The sequence below is a fragment of the Stegodyphus dumicola genome, chromosome 2 (genome assembly GCF_044657685.1).
Source record: "Stegodyphus dumicola isolate Sdum_Otavi_A_Nest chromosome 2, ASM4465768v1".
NCBI classification, from domain to species: Eukaryota; Metazoa; Arthropoda; class Arachnida; order Araneae; family Eresidae; genus Stegodyphus; species Stegodyphus dumicola.
Window position 1 is genome coordinate 260,737,206 of NC_140769.1, and position 14,122 is coordinate 260,751,327.

Genomic DNA, 14,122 nt, shown 5'->3' on the forward strand with positions numbered 1-14,122 from the left:
CTGAAATGTACATCTGGACTCTTATTAGAGCTTGCATGTTGAATGTGTTATAACATAGCAGGTGATACGTCGTTGATGGTCCTGCAACGCTTGTGGATGGTTCGCATACACCTGCTGTTTGCAGTATCTCTACAGGTAAAAGTCCACTCAAGTCAGATCAGATGAACATGGAGGCCACTCTTCAAAAACACCATACACGATTATTTGTTCTTCGAATTTCTCCATCAGGTACTGTTTCACTTGTGATGTCTTCTGTGCAAGCACACCATCATGTTGGAACCATCCATTCTAGAGCTGAAGCAATAACAGGTTCTTTCAACAACAACATTACATCTTGCAGAAGTTCTAAATATAATGCAGCCATTAACATACCCTGATAAAATATTGGGCCAATTAGCCTGTTATTATAATTCCACACCAAACGTTAGTCGAAAATGGTATTTGATGTCAAACGTCGGCAGAACATGATGGATTTTCCAACGCCCAGTAAATGGGTGTTCTGCTTATTTTACATTTCATTCTGTGAAAAGCATGCCTCATCCGTCCACACTATGTCTACCAAGAATGCTGGTTGGACCTTTATCTGGGTCATGATGAAGTCGCACCATGCGAAACGTCTATCGGCATCCCTGTCCAGTAATGCCTGATCAGGTATTAGCCGGTATGGATGAGCACCTAATTCATTTAGGATTTTCCAAACATGATTTTTTTTGGATTTTTTTTTTTTTTTTTTTTTGAAAGGCTAATGTTTTCATGCTGCTATTTGGATATTTGAGGGTGTACAATAAGACTTCTTCCGGTTGTACTTTTCACCTACCTTAGCTGGTCTGCTTAACTGAAGTCAGCTAGTCACGCAGCTTGCCTTGCCTCCTTAAACGTTTCACAACCTGTAGGATGGTTTTGTATGAAGGATGCACGCCTGCAGGAAAATGTGGCTGATATAACCGCGGTTCCGATCATGCCTTGCACCCCTATTCACCATAAAGCAGAACCATCTCACAATAATCATTTTTAGAAAATCGCTCCATGACCATATGATCTTCAACACACAACCCCAGGAAGATGTCTTTTATAGCTGTCTCAGGTGAACAGGTGTAATGATTCTTTTGCATTGAGTTGATGCATTTTATGACATGATTGTTCATGATCTGCATATTGTCTACACTGTTCATAAAGACAATCAGGACAAGGATACACCCCGCGGGGGTTGAACCACAGTCCCTCGATTGTAAATTGCAAGCAATACTACTGTGCCGCAACGTGAGTTCATTTTCCGTCCAAAAGATAATCTTTTCTCCTTTCGTTCAAGTTTCATGATATCACAGTTATGGAAATCAAGAAAAAACAAATGTGCATTTTCAGCTTTCTATTTTTAGCATTCAGATCCACAAAGTGTCTTTTTGCACTAAATCAACGATGCTCTAAAACTTTTTAATTCACTTTTTCTTCCTATCTCATATTGTTTTTGAGGTAAAGATGCTAACTCTGCCATTTTCCAAAAGGTGGCACTGTACGCTATCTCATCTAGTACCACACAGTCACTTTACTATACCTAGACACCCCTTTTATGACTAAAGTTGCAGCCATTTGGCAGTTAAATGGGTAGTACCAGATCTTAGTGGGCACCCTGTATAAATTTTGTTGCCAATTCACTAACCACTGACAGCTATTGGGTACTCTGAACTTTAATTATGATCACCTTATATGAATTGTACACAAAATATCTCTGTTCTTAAACCATAATTTTATGGAAACCTGATATTCTGAAAGGGATGCAGAAACTGAAAAAACCAACAATACTTTTTTCTTCTTTCAATTATGCCTTTTCAAACAGACTGTATCAATAGAGATTAAAATTTTAATTTTAATAAATATAAAAAAATAGTTCTGCATTAAGAGTTGGATCTATTTTAAAGGCATGTTGATGAAAATTGATTAATGATGTAAACTATTTCATTAAAGCAAAGCACGAGGGCCATCTGCCTCCATCCTGCTGCTGATACACAAAAGCCACTAGTCACAAAAATTCATTGTTTTGTTTGGGTATTGAATGTGGATCCAACTACATGCACAATTAGTATATAATATTGCTGCCGTCCATCGGTATAGTGGTTAGCATCGCTGACTGCTGTGCCGAAGGGAACGGATTTGAATCCCGGAGAAGGCATGGATGTTTGTAAATGTCGGTGTGCCATGGCAGTACTCTAAATATGTGGCGAGCTGAAAGTCCACTCGTGTGGTTTGGTGGAAGGGGAGAGGCATGGGAGACCCTTGGACCCATGTCCCCAGAGTGCTTTCCTTGGGGCAGAACCAAGCTAAATCATGCTGTCACCTGAATGGTGCTCAAGGCTCTTGCTAACAGCAGGTGTAATCTAGCACTGACTGCCGTTATGAATTCCGTGGGCTTGGGCTGACTATGTCAGACATGTGAACATAATCAACAATAACAACAACATATAATACTGTCTAGTCACAAATTAATCAAAATATTACAATGAAACGGTGCATACAATTAACGTGTTAAAACTCATTAAATGTGCCATAGAAATTATAAATTAAAAATATACTTACAAAGTATATACACCTAAACCATGTTTATGTATTGTCATATCTGTGCCAACACCCCACATAACTATATTAAGAGAAAAAAATCCAGTTTATTAAACTTTGCAAAAAACTACCATAAACAAAGAAAAATTACACTTTGTTCATTTATACATTCTTTATATTTCACAAATTTAAATATTTAAGAGTAGTTAGAAATTATTTTACCCATCCCAGTAACCCGTAATATTGAACTGTAAAAACATAAGGAAAATTTTTTCAAATGCAGATTTATAAATTACAATTTCAATTTGCAATAGAATAATTTATAGTGATTTAAACTACCACAAAATATTCAGTAAACCCCTGCTGAATGCAGCGGTTATATCATTAACATATTGCACATATGGGGAAATCGCATTTCTGTACAGATGGCTTCCTATGGAAAACACGGGTTATACAGTTCAGGTTAAGAAAGTATGCATATTTTTACATAAATATTATTCTAATTAAAAGGGGAAAATGAAACAAATATTAATTGAAAATTTTGTGGTAAGGAGTATAAAGTTTCTTAATACTTTTCATAAAGCATCCTCTTTTTTCTTTATTTAGATCAACCTCCATTATAAAATTAGCCAGTTTCTGTGCCATTTTTAACATACAGTTTAACTTCTTATTCAGTAAAGGCTCTATATCTTTTTCGCTATCCCTGTTTTCACCATTCGCTAATGTTATACGATCATCCACTTCTTCATTTGTCATTTCACAACTGTCATTCTAGACTAATTCTATGAGTTAGAGTAGACTTTAAGGTACCTCTTGTATAATGGCGAAGTTGTTGTTTCATTTATTGCCAAGTTGTCATTTCATTTATGGCAGCCTGAGAAGTTGAATGTTATGGAAACCCTATTGTGACATAATCGGGAGCCCGATTCTACGAAATTTTGAATTATGGGATGTTTTGTAAGTGTTTTTGTGGTGTGTGTTAGTTTTATTGTTTAGACGGTGGAATGGCTGAATGTAGTAAGATTAATTTAAAGTTTCTGTACGATTTGGAACGAAAGGGAAAAACAGCGTTAATTGACTGGTGTGTAAATGAAGCTTTACTTAGTAGCCATTGTAAGTGTCCCGTATGTAGGAAGGATATGCATCTAGTCGAACGTAAAAAACGTTTAGATGAATTTGAATGGGTTTGTAGGAAGAAAGGTTCAGATGTGGTGACACCGATATAAAGATTCGAGTTCAGATAATTTTAGAAAGTTTTTGGATGCTGTTAAGGAATTTTGTTGCCACAAACTAAAGACGAAGGAATTTCTAAATAGGGTAAGCAGATATTTGCTTTTTGTAGTGCTTAAATGTATAACATGTTTTTCCTTTTTTATGTTATTTTATTGTTTGGTTTAAAATGTAGTTTATTGAGATTATGTATTTTTTGTTTGCCTGTATTGTAGAATTGGGTGCTTCTTTGACTTTTTAAGTGAAAATATATCGACATGGACAAAGGATAATACAGTTCAGGACAATGCAAATTTGTGCAATTCTTGGATTTTTTTTTTTTTTTTTTTTTTTTTTAAGTGAAAATAGGTTGACGTGTACATGTATAAAGTCAAGGGAGTGCGCAATGACATTTCTGTGCAATTCAGGAATTTTTTTTTAAAGTGAAAATAGGTTGATGTGTACATGGATACTGAGTTTGTGCAATTCTTTGTCTTGTTATTTTGGCTTTGTGTAGCAATGATTTTTGGAGCAAAAATCACCGCTATGCAAGCTAAAAAATAAGTCAAAGAATTGCATAAACTCAGTATCCATGTACGGCCAAAAATCACCAAGTTTCGCCAAGAGGTATCCTAAAATATACTTTTACCATTCTTTGGTTTTTCCTTCTTTCATACCTGGGTACTCTTCCGTTGTCGGGACCGGATTCAGAAATGTATGTATGTATGCATGTGTATATGGATTATGTAAGCACTTATGTACATGTGTATGTACATATGTATGCATGTATAAGTAGACAAACATATATGAACACATACATACATACACATGTGCGTACAGGATCCGATCCTAATAATACAAAAGTACCCATAACTTAAAATCCTTCAGTGCTTTTTATTTTTGTAATTTGTATGATTTCCTTGGCTTCATTTTCAGTGGATGGAAATTCATTAAAATTGTTGACAAGTTCTGTCCAGTGCTGATGCTAGCATGTATTCACTTCTTCCCATGTAAGTTTAATCATTTCTATGCAGAACTGCTTCCAAAATGTCATAAGTATATCATGCCTGACATAATAGGCTTGGAATATTTTTATGATTTTTTTAGCTGCCCAGATGGTATAGTGGTTTGGGGAGCCAACTGAGATACTAAACAGCCTGGGTTCAAATCCCGGAGAGGGCATGGATGTAAATTGTCTGTCCTCTCATAGGAGGTAACGGTGTCTGCCTATTAGGTGCCTCCATCATTTCCAGCCTTAGGAGTGGCCAATACTAGAAAAGGAAGTGCCTGTCGTTCGAAAAAAAAAAAGATTTTTTGATGCATTGATTGGATTATGGAAATGATGTGCAGTGGAACGAATAAAAACCTCTAGATTTGGATTCAACATTGTGGAGCTTCAGTACCATATCCTGGCATGTTATCAAGAATTAAAAGAACTTGAAAGAGCTCAGGTGTTGCTTTTCTAAATAATATTTAACTTGGATGAATATTTGACTTATACAAATCAATTTTGAAACCAGTCATTAAAGAGGATTATCACAATGCAGCCAAAGCTCTGCAGGACACTGTGTATAATTGAAATTCTGGCATTAGACAAATTAAATGGAGGGAAATATTAAAAAAAAGAAAAAAAAAAAAAAAAGTATAAGCAAAATTGTGTTTTACAAGTCCATATTTGGCAAGCATTTACATTATATTAAATATTAAAATATTAAAGTTAAAAAATTAACTTGTGATTGCTTATACAGAATTTGAACATAGCACAACAATTCTTTGCCATAAATAGCATTTATGAAAAATTTTCGGAACTACTCTGGATACAACTCTGATATATGCCCTAATTTCACCAAATGTGGCAATATGTGTTCTGCGCTGGTTTTTGGCGCGATTGCGTGCTGTATGGCAACCCTGTTGACATTGAAAAGTCTTTCGCTGGAGTCCGTTGGTTCCCGTCATGCTTTGTGTCTGAGAAGCTAAGGGGGAAAGATTTAATGGTGAAAGTTGTTGAATTGAAGTTCGGCATAAGGAAATATCGTCGTGGTCATCCTGTTGAGGGGCAATGGGTATTTGGAGGTGTGGAAAGAAGGTATGGGAGATTATTTTTAGTGGTTGTGCATGATAGAAGTAGGGATTTGTGATTATTTGTTATTTTATTTATTTGTGAACCATAGTATGAATTTTCTGGATAGTGTGTCTGGCTGTCATATAAATACGATACTAGTGATTACGTGGCGGCATGTTAAAGGCGGTATGAAATTGGTATATCTGCTCTTCGAAAAAGCATTAATGGTAAGTGCATTTTATTTTATTCTTGTTCTTATTTTGTGGAATGTAATGTTCATTGTTTTTTTTAGTATGAATTTCTGTCGTTATTGTTGTTTTTTTGAATTGTCTGAAATTTATTTTAGTTATTTTGTTGATTAATGCATACCATCTGAATTCTGCAATTCGTAGATGTTTTTTAAAGTTGAAACAGAACGCTGTGTACATGGTATTCTTTGAAATTTATTGTTGTTATGTTAATTTATTAAAGTGAGGTGCGCGTAGTTCGTAAATTCGTTTGTGGCCTAAATTGTGCAATTCGCAGATGTTTTTTTTAAGTTGAAACAGGATGCTGTGTACATGGTATTCTTTGAAATTTATTATGTTAATTTATTAAAGCGAGGTGTGCGTAGTTCGTAAATTCGTTCGTTGCCTAGATTGTGCCATTCATAGATGTTTTTTTAAATTAAAACATATCGCTGTGTACATGGACTCTTGTAAAATAATTTTGGTTAGAAACTTCACGGTTTTGCTATCTAATTTTTTTTTTTTTTTTTTTTTTTTTTTTTTTTGTTTGTTTCAGATTTTTAGCTTAAATTGTGTGTTCAAAACGTGGTTTTCGCGAATGCGTATATCAGAGTTGTACCAAATTTTCTTCTACACCTCTGGCCAATATTTTTACAGCAGAAAGAACACAGCTCTGAATATAAATGTTGCTTACATTTTTAACACAGAATTAAACACATTAATGTCTTGAATTTCAGAATATATTTTCATTTAACACAGCTCTTCTGAACTATTAATATATATATCACGGTGCTTATGGTGGAGTGTCAATGGCAAGCATCTTAATGAACATCGATATCTGAACAAAGTCTCACCTAGTCTTCTGTGAATCATATCTCTGGGTCCCAATGAGTTGGCAAATGGCGTTGAATCGATGATAGTGTAACTGTTCATGCAAACATAGCAGCTCTTCTAATTTAAGATCATCTCATGCATTGGTAACTCGGCACTATTGCAGCTGATTATGGGTTTGAGGCACTAGTTCCAACACGAGACAATGACCATATCGCTTTGATCAATATGCCAGCTAATTTGTCTGTTTGACTAACCAGCCTCTTTAAGTCCTATGATGTGACCCTTCTCAAAGTATGACAATTGTTCATAATGCCGTCAAGTATGTCTTAAAGGCAACTTTCCTTATAATGTTGTGTATCCAAGCTGTCAGCGTGGTTGGATTTCAAGTTCAAATGGTTTTTATAAACATATTTTTTGTCTTAGTTTTAAAATATCAGCCTGCAGAATTTGGCAGCAATGGAAGAAACTGCAGTAAAATTTCTACATCAGCACAGAATTTTGCTGAAAATTTTTTTAAGGGAACAATGAGGGCAGCATTTTCTAGATAGCCACTTGTTGTCGGAATTGCACAATGCAAAGTCTCCACAATTCTCTGATTTTTTTTTTTTTTTAAAAAGAGAGCACAGTATACTTTGGGAGAAGAATAAAGCAAAAAAATTACAGAAAGATTTGAAGAAGAATGTAAGCATTTTATTTTTTTAATGTTTTAAATTGCTAAAGTATGTTTTCTTTTCATATGTTGATAATTTTTACCAACTTATCATAAATATCGATAGTTTTGAGATCTTTCTAAAAAAAAAAAAAGGGCACAAAAACCAGCAACTTCTACCCAATAAGTAGCTTTTCATCTTTAAAAAACTGTAAAAATGCATAAGTACTCAAAAGAATGATAGTGTTTCAAAAATGAATTTATTCTTCTTCTTATTTATTTATTAAATTGAACAAATTTATTTCTCACTTCACACAGGCACAATACTATCCATCAACAGAGAAATGGTTCAAATTTCTTATGTACAACAGTAGAAGTCCAGAAATCCGCAAAGCCTGGGACCAGAGGTTGTGCGCAATTTAAAATTTTGCGGATTTCAGGACAGAAAAGATAAATCATAATATTCAGACTAAAAGTGCAAAATAAATAAGGCGTATTAGATACATTTAATTAAATTATTACATACATTATTGCAGTAACTTATTATATGCATTAAAATATTATTACATATATAAACCGATTATATTGTTCATATGTACACAGCATCGAGGCTTGCCGATTTCGCCTCATGCAAAGATTTCCGGTTTTGAATTCCGGTGTTAGAATCACTGTTGCTGTAAAATTTCAACAGCTTTTCATTATTTGTCCGTATATCATACATAATCATGTTGCAATTCCATACGATTCTGCTATAAACCAAGGAGTAGCATCTGCCTCCATCTTTTGCAGAATTTTCACTTTTTGCATTACCGTCAATGCAATGTTTTTCAACATTGCAAGCACTAAAATCATGAGTGCGTTTCTCATCTGTAATTGTATTAAAAAGGGATGAAATTAAAAATATTCTTAATTTATCCACTAAATATCTAGATAAAAAAAGGCAGCACTAAATAATTTCGTGAAATAACAAAGCTCAGAAAATACAACAACGTGAATCGTGAACTTAAAAGAAGAGTTGAGTGAATCGTCTGCTTTTTTACTTCGATGCAGATTAGAGGAGGAAAACTTTTATCATGATGTCAATAATTTGGTACTTCCATTATGACTCATTATTATTTGGTAATTATGATGTCATTATTCGGTAAGTATTTTTTCGGTATTCGGTATGTATGTGTATATGTATACACACATTCATGCTTACACTTTTACTCTATACACATGCATACATGAACACATACATCCATTCATACATTTCCGAATCCAGTCACTGATAACAGAACAGTACTATTTTTCACAGTAAATTTTGCTTTTAGCTGAGTGCAAATTTATGTTTTCTCGCTTAAGCTTTAAATTGTCAATTATATTACAGTCTTGTGGAATTATCACTACTTAGTGCATATTTTATCCATCAATATTTCTTAACAGAGTTCATACTCTTTCATGTAAATTTCAAAAAGCTAAACACTAAGGTTAAGAGTATAAAAACTTTTAAGGTCCTTTTGTTCTATTGAATTATTTATATTCCGGATAAAAAAATTGAACTAAATTAAATTCGCATATACGCAAAAGCATGCGTGCACAATGAAAAGTGAATACATACTTTGTCTTAGTTAATAAAATTTCGAAGTAAGGTTTTAGATAAATATTAAGTATGAAGCACATTAAATTACTTTAAATTTAAAATATGACACACCTTTTGAACGTTTTCGTTAATGATTCAAGAATAATTTTAAATCACACAGAACATAAGAAATGATAAACTTGAATTCTAGAAAACAAACTACGCCACATTTCTACACTACCTTCGATATTTTACTTACCAATCATGCTAAGAATGCCCCATAATCGAGTCGTCACTTCAATTAATTCTAAAGCTTTAAAACAAAGACTGCTTTGTTTTCGATCCATGACAAGAAATTTTTATAACATCCTTTCAAATTTCCATTTAGATTCAGAAATGTACACTCACATTCCTCACGTTTCCCATACTCAAAATATAAATATTAAATATAAACAATGAGTTGTTGCCATTTGTCGCCAAGTTATTTTTATATTATTATCAAAGTTCTGAGAGATCGTTTTTCAAACTTCTGAGAGATCGACAAAAAATCGTTTCGTAATCGGCATATTGCATATACAGTAAGACTCCGCTTAACGCTGCTCCGCGTTTAGAGCTGTTTTGGTTTAACGCGTTTTTAGTGAAATAGCCAGATTCCCTGAAATCTACGCGAAACATTGGGCGTCCCCGAAATCGAAAGTAATTTATCTTCATTGCGTCTTCTCTACAGTGCTACACAAAAATAAATTTTATTATTTCAAACAATTTTTGCTGTTATATAAGTATAAATTTATGTAATGTAATGATTGATAAAGTGATAAGTATTACAATTTTTGATACTTTTCCGTTTTGCCGGAGCAGGCCATAAAGTCGCCGAAAATTGTACAACGGATGCCAAACGGAATATCCTCGCTGGTAACCTTTCACGCCTCATTTTCGAAACAGGTCTCAGCCATTTCTTATCAGATTAATTATTTCTTTCAATACTGGCATAAAATTGCATAGAAATTTTACCAGATAGTTCAATTTTATGCCCTACGACCGTTCGCTGTAGTTAAGTCAATGAGGATGCAATCACACCGCTCATCCGAAGGCGAAAATACAGAAAAGGCCGAGTAAAGGGTTAAATTCATCAATTCTAATGCGAATGCACTAGCGAAGTAAAGCACTGTAGCTTAGTTTACGTGAGATGAGATCACTCGGAGTCACGTGATATGAACCGGGCGAATCAGGATGCTGTAGCATGAAAGCATAGTAAATTCTTAAATTAATTTCGTTTTACGAATTTATTGTTTTTATTTATTACCTTTTTACAAAATTTTAAATGATATTAAAATGTTTATGCCTTTAAAGTAAAAAAATAATCCTTAGAACTAACATTTGTTAACATATTTTATGTGTATACCGTGTGTTGTTGCCAATAAAGTCTGCTTGGCGAGATTTTCGCCGGCGAAACGGAAAAGTACCCAATTTTTATTTTTTAATATGAGTGATAATAAGAAACACGAAAATAAAGTGACAAGAAAAAGCATTTTGCTAGAAACTAAAATGCAAGTGCTTAGAAGATTAGGTAGTGGTGGACGTCAGTGTCAAATTGGTGTTGCATTAAACTTTTCAACTTCAACAATAAGAAAAATTCTCAAGAATAAAGAAAACATAGTGTCATCAGCAACTACAACTACAAAAAACTCTGCAACTAGAATAATCCGTTCTAGAAATAATAAAATAGAGGAGATGAAAAAACAACTTTTTGTATGGATTTCTATATGAAAATTGAACAAATATTAATGGAAAAAAGTAAGAAGAAATTTTAATCACATTCAGATAGAAACATGTGACACCAGGGAAACTTTCGTTGCAAGTCGAGGATAGATATAAACATCGGAATAATCTTCATAACTTACAGATTACAGGAGGAGCAGTAAGCGGAGATATAAAACCGATGGCCGTATTTCCGCGTATTTCCAAACCCTACCCCACTTTTCAAATTTTTGACGTCACGGAAATATCGACTAGTTTCACCTGGCAAGACGCCTACCCCACTTTTGACTACTACGGCGCGCTTTCGAAAGAATTGTGCTGCTGAATGGTGTGTTTAGGTGCTAATTGTGAGATTTTCGCAATTTAAATTATTATGAGTGGGAATTTACGCAAAATCTGTAGTGAATGGTTATTGTTTAACGCCGTAGTGTATTTGAGGAAAGAGGAGAATAATTCACTGCTGATGTATACATTAACAGTATGAAAAATTTGGAAGGTGATACTCGGCAATAAATGTGCTGCATTTCATCGCAAAATTCAGCGACGCCAGTAAAATAAACGAAAGTGTTCGAAAAACTTATCCACATCTGAAGCCACTATACAAAAATTGTATGTGTGCCAATACAGCAATTTAAATTTAAAAAAAAATTGCAGAAAACTTCAGATCAAGGAATAAGAATTGCAGTGCCTCTATGTGCTTAAAAACTACGAAGCATTCTGCAGACTTTCGTGCTAATATCAAGTTTGACAAATAGATTAATACATTTTATTGTTTCTTTTAGTGTATATATTTCAAAATTATTAAAATAACTTGAACAGTTGTTTAATTGCTTAAAACAGCAATAAAGTTCATTTATAAAGATATACAAGGAACTTCATAATTCATTGCTTTGTTGAACAACTGAAATTTACTAAATTACCTAATTTTATAATATTAAATATCTTTGTAACTGTTTTATTATGCTCTGTTTTATAAAAGCTTAACTACTTCTAAAAGCTAACTACTAACTAAAAGCTTAGCTACTTACTATTCATTTGTTATACATTAAAATATCTTCTGATTTATTTACTAAATGCGTAATCAATTATCAGGATTACTAAATGTATTAAGAATTTCCATACATGCTTGTGCAGTGTGAATGCATGTTTGTGTAATGAACTTTGATTTTCATGAACGAAAAAGAAATACAATCTCCGAATAAGTACTTTTTTGTTTTCCAGTTCCTGTGTTTAGCTGTAAAAGTAAATTCACTTCAAGTATGTGTCTGTGTAATTTTGACGATGTAAATGCTGAAATGTATGTATAGTAAAAACTCAACAAAAAAAATATCCGGAAAGCTCTTGAAATTTTGGATAGCCGAGCATATAAAAAATGAAATATTGTAATAAGTGAATGGAAGAATAAACTACTAGTCTAAAATCATAAAAACAGTTCATCTTATTTGTATCAACTTGACTATCAAAAGCCAATATTTAATATTATGCACGATTTTGAAAAAAATGTATGCTGCTGATCTTTGGAATATGATAATGGGTGATTTTTACAATGGTTGTTATGTGGATTAAGACTGCAAGTTGAGACTTTAAATATGAACAATATTAATCTGAAAATTTGAAGTAGTAATTTTATATCCAACAATCTCTGCCAAATAACTTCCATGTTTTAAGTAATTAAATATATATTTTTAACCACTTATTATTAATTTTATAAAGTACATTCTATAATTTAAATTTTATTTACTTTCATCTATTTTTAATGTTTGCCATTATAAATTTCATTCTATGTACTTTTTTAAGATTTCATAGTTGCTAATTAAACTTCCTTTACAATTTATTTAGTTATTTTATAGTACATACATATATATTTTATGTAAGAAAGGGATTTATGTGCAATAGATACACAGTAAAAATCATTTAACACAAAACTGAGGGGACTGAAATACTTTTTTGTGGAATATTGAAAAAAAAAAACATATATTCAACAAAATTAAGTTTATTAGAGTACATTTTATTTGCAGAGATGTGTATGTATTTAATAAAAATCAATGAAACGAAAAAACATCCTCAAGAACTTAATGAAATTTAATACAAAATTTTCAAATTTTTGAAAAACAAGACATTTATTGAGTTTTGGGAAAATAATCTGATATTTTTCTTTGCATTGTCTTTTTTAGCATCAAATTGTTCAATGTCAAACATTTTGTTATTCATTTTACCATTGGAATGTGCGTCTAAATAACTGTCCATACTTTTTATGATATTCCTCATTTCGGATGACATGGGAACAGAAACTGCATTCATTTTATTTTCGTCTCTGCATCAATGATATCTTTTTAGCTTTGAACAAACTCCAAAATAACTTTGTCTGCCATAATTGGGGCTGTGCACACATTATCATAAACTACTGCAACGAATTCTTCCGATAGTACAGTAGGACAGTTCATTAATACAGAAACTTTCTCAAACATTTCATTAAGTGTCAGCTCAGTTTCGATATCCTACTTCTCCATTTCTTTCGGAGCCAAAGAATCTTTTGAGAATCGTGTGTAATGAAAATAATTTTCATTCAACCTTGGAGTCGCTGAATTCTATGCAGTGCAACATATGAGCCAAACTCACTAATTTTTACTCACACTGCCATGTACTCATCACTGAATTCCAAAGCTAACTGATGAGAGACGAGATGTTTGTGTGGCGTTTGTAGACGTGGAAGGCGAAAGTCCATAGATAAACAAAACTGGCTCGTGTCACAGGCTATTTCGAGGGTATTTCAAAGTCAAATTAGCCTCTTTTCTACGAAACATGTGAAAACACCTCTCTTTCATTTCACACCCCGCTTAAATCTCGCCAGCGATGCCAGTGTTTTCTGTATTTTGTTCATTTCCAGAAAGGATATCTTTTCGTGTTAAGAGAAGCATGAAATTACATAGTACAGTCAAAAGTCGTTAATTCGGACACCCATAATCTGGAATGATCTATAATCCCAACCTCAAAGCTAAAAACTTTCTGCGCATGCGCCGCGTTGAAACATGCGCATAGACGTTTACGCATGCGCGTAAGACCTTTCACGACTGCGCAAGCGCAGAATACGTTTTCGCGTGCGCGTTTTACATATAACGGATGGTATAAGCTAAAACTATCTAATTATCTACTTCAGTTAATGGTGATGATTGCGTTGTACCTTAATCCTCGAATTGGATCCGGCTTATTATTTTTTGCAGACTGTAAGAGCAATTTTATAAAAGTAAACTTGAACTTTCGATTATGTCAAG

General features: G+C 33.3%; 1 protein-coding gene across 1 annotated transcript in view; it reads right to left on the minus strand.

Annotated features, from left to right (window-relative positions):
* LOC118190347 (transmembrane protein 72) overlaps positions 1-9,697 on the minus strand; it is a 33,074-nt gene extending 23,377 nt beyond the window's left edge. The window contains exons 1-2 of the mRNA XM_035361055.2: positions 9,352-9,697; positions 2,572-2,632 (exon numbers count right to left, since the gene is read on the minus strand). Coding sequence (XP_035216946.1) covers positions 2,572-2,632; positions 9,352-9,439 — 149 coding nt within the window. The 5' untranslated portion in view covers positions 9,440-9,697. The remainder of the gene's footprint in view (positions 1-2,571; positions 2,633-9,351) is intronic.
* Between the last annotated feature and the right edge of the window lie 4,425 nt (positions 9,698-14,122).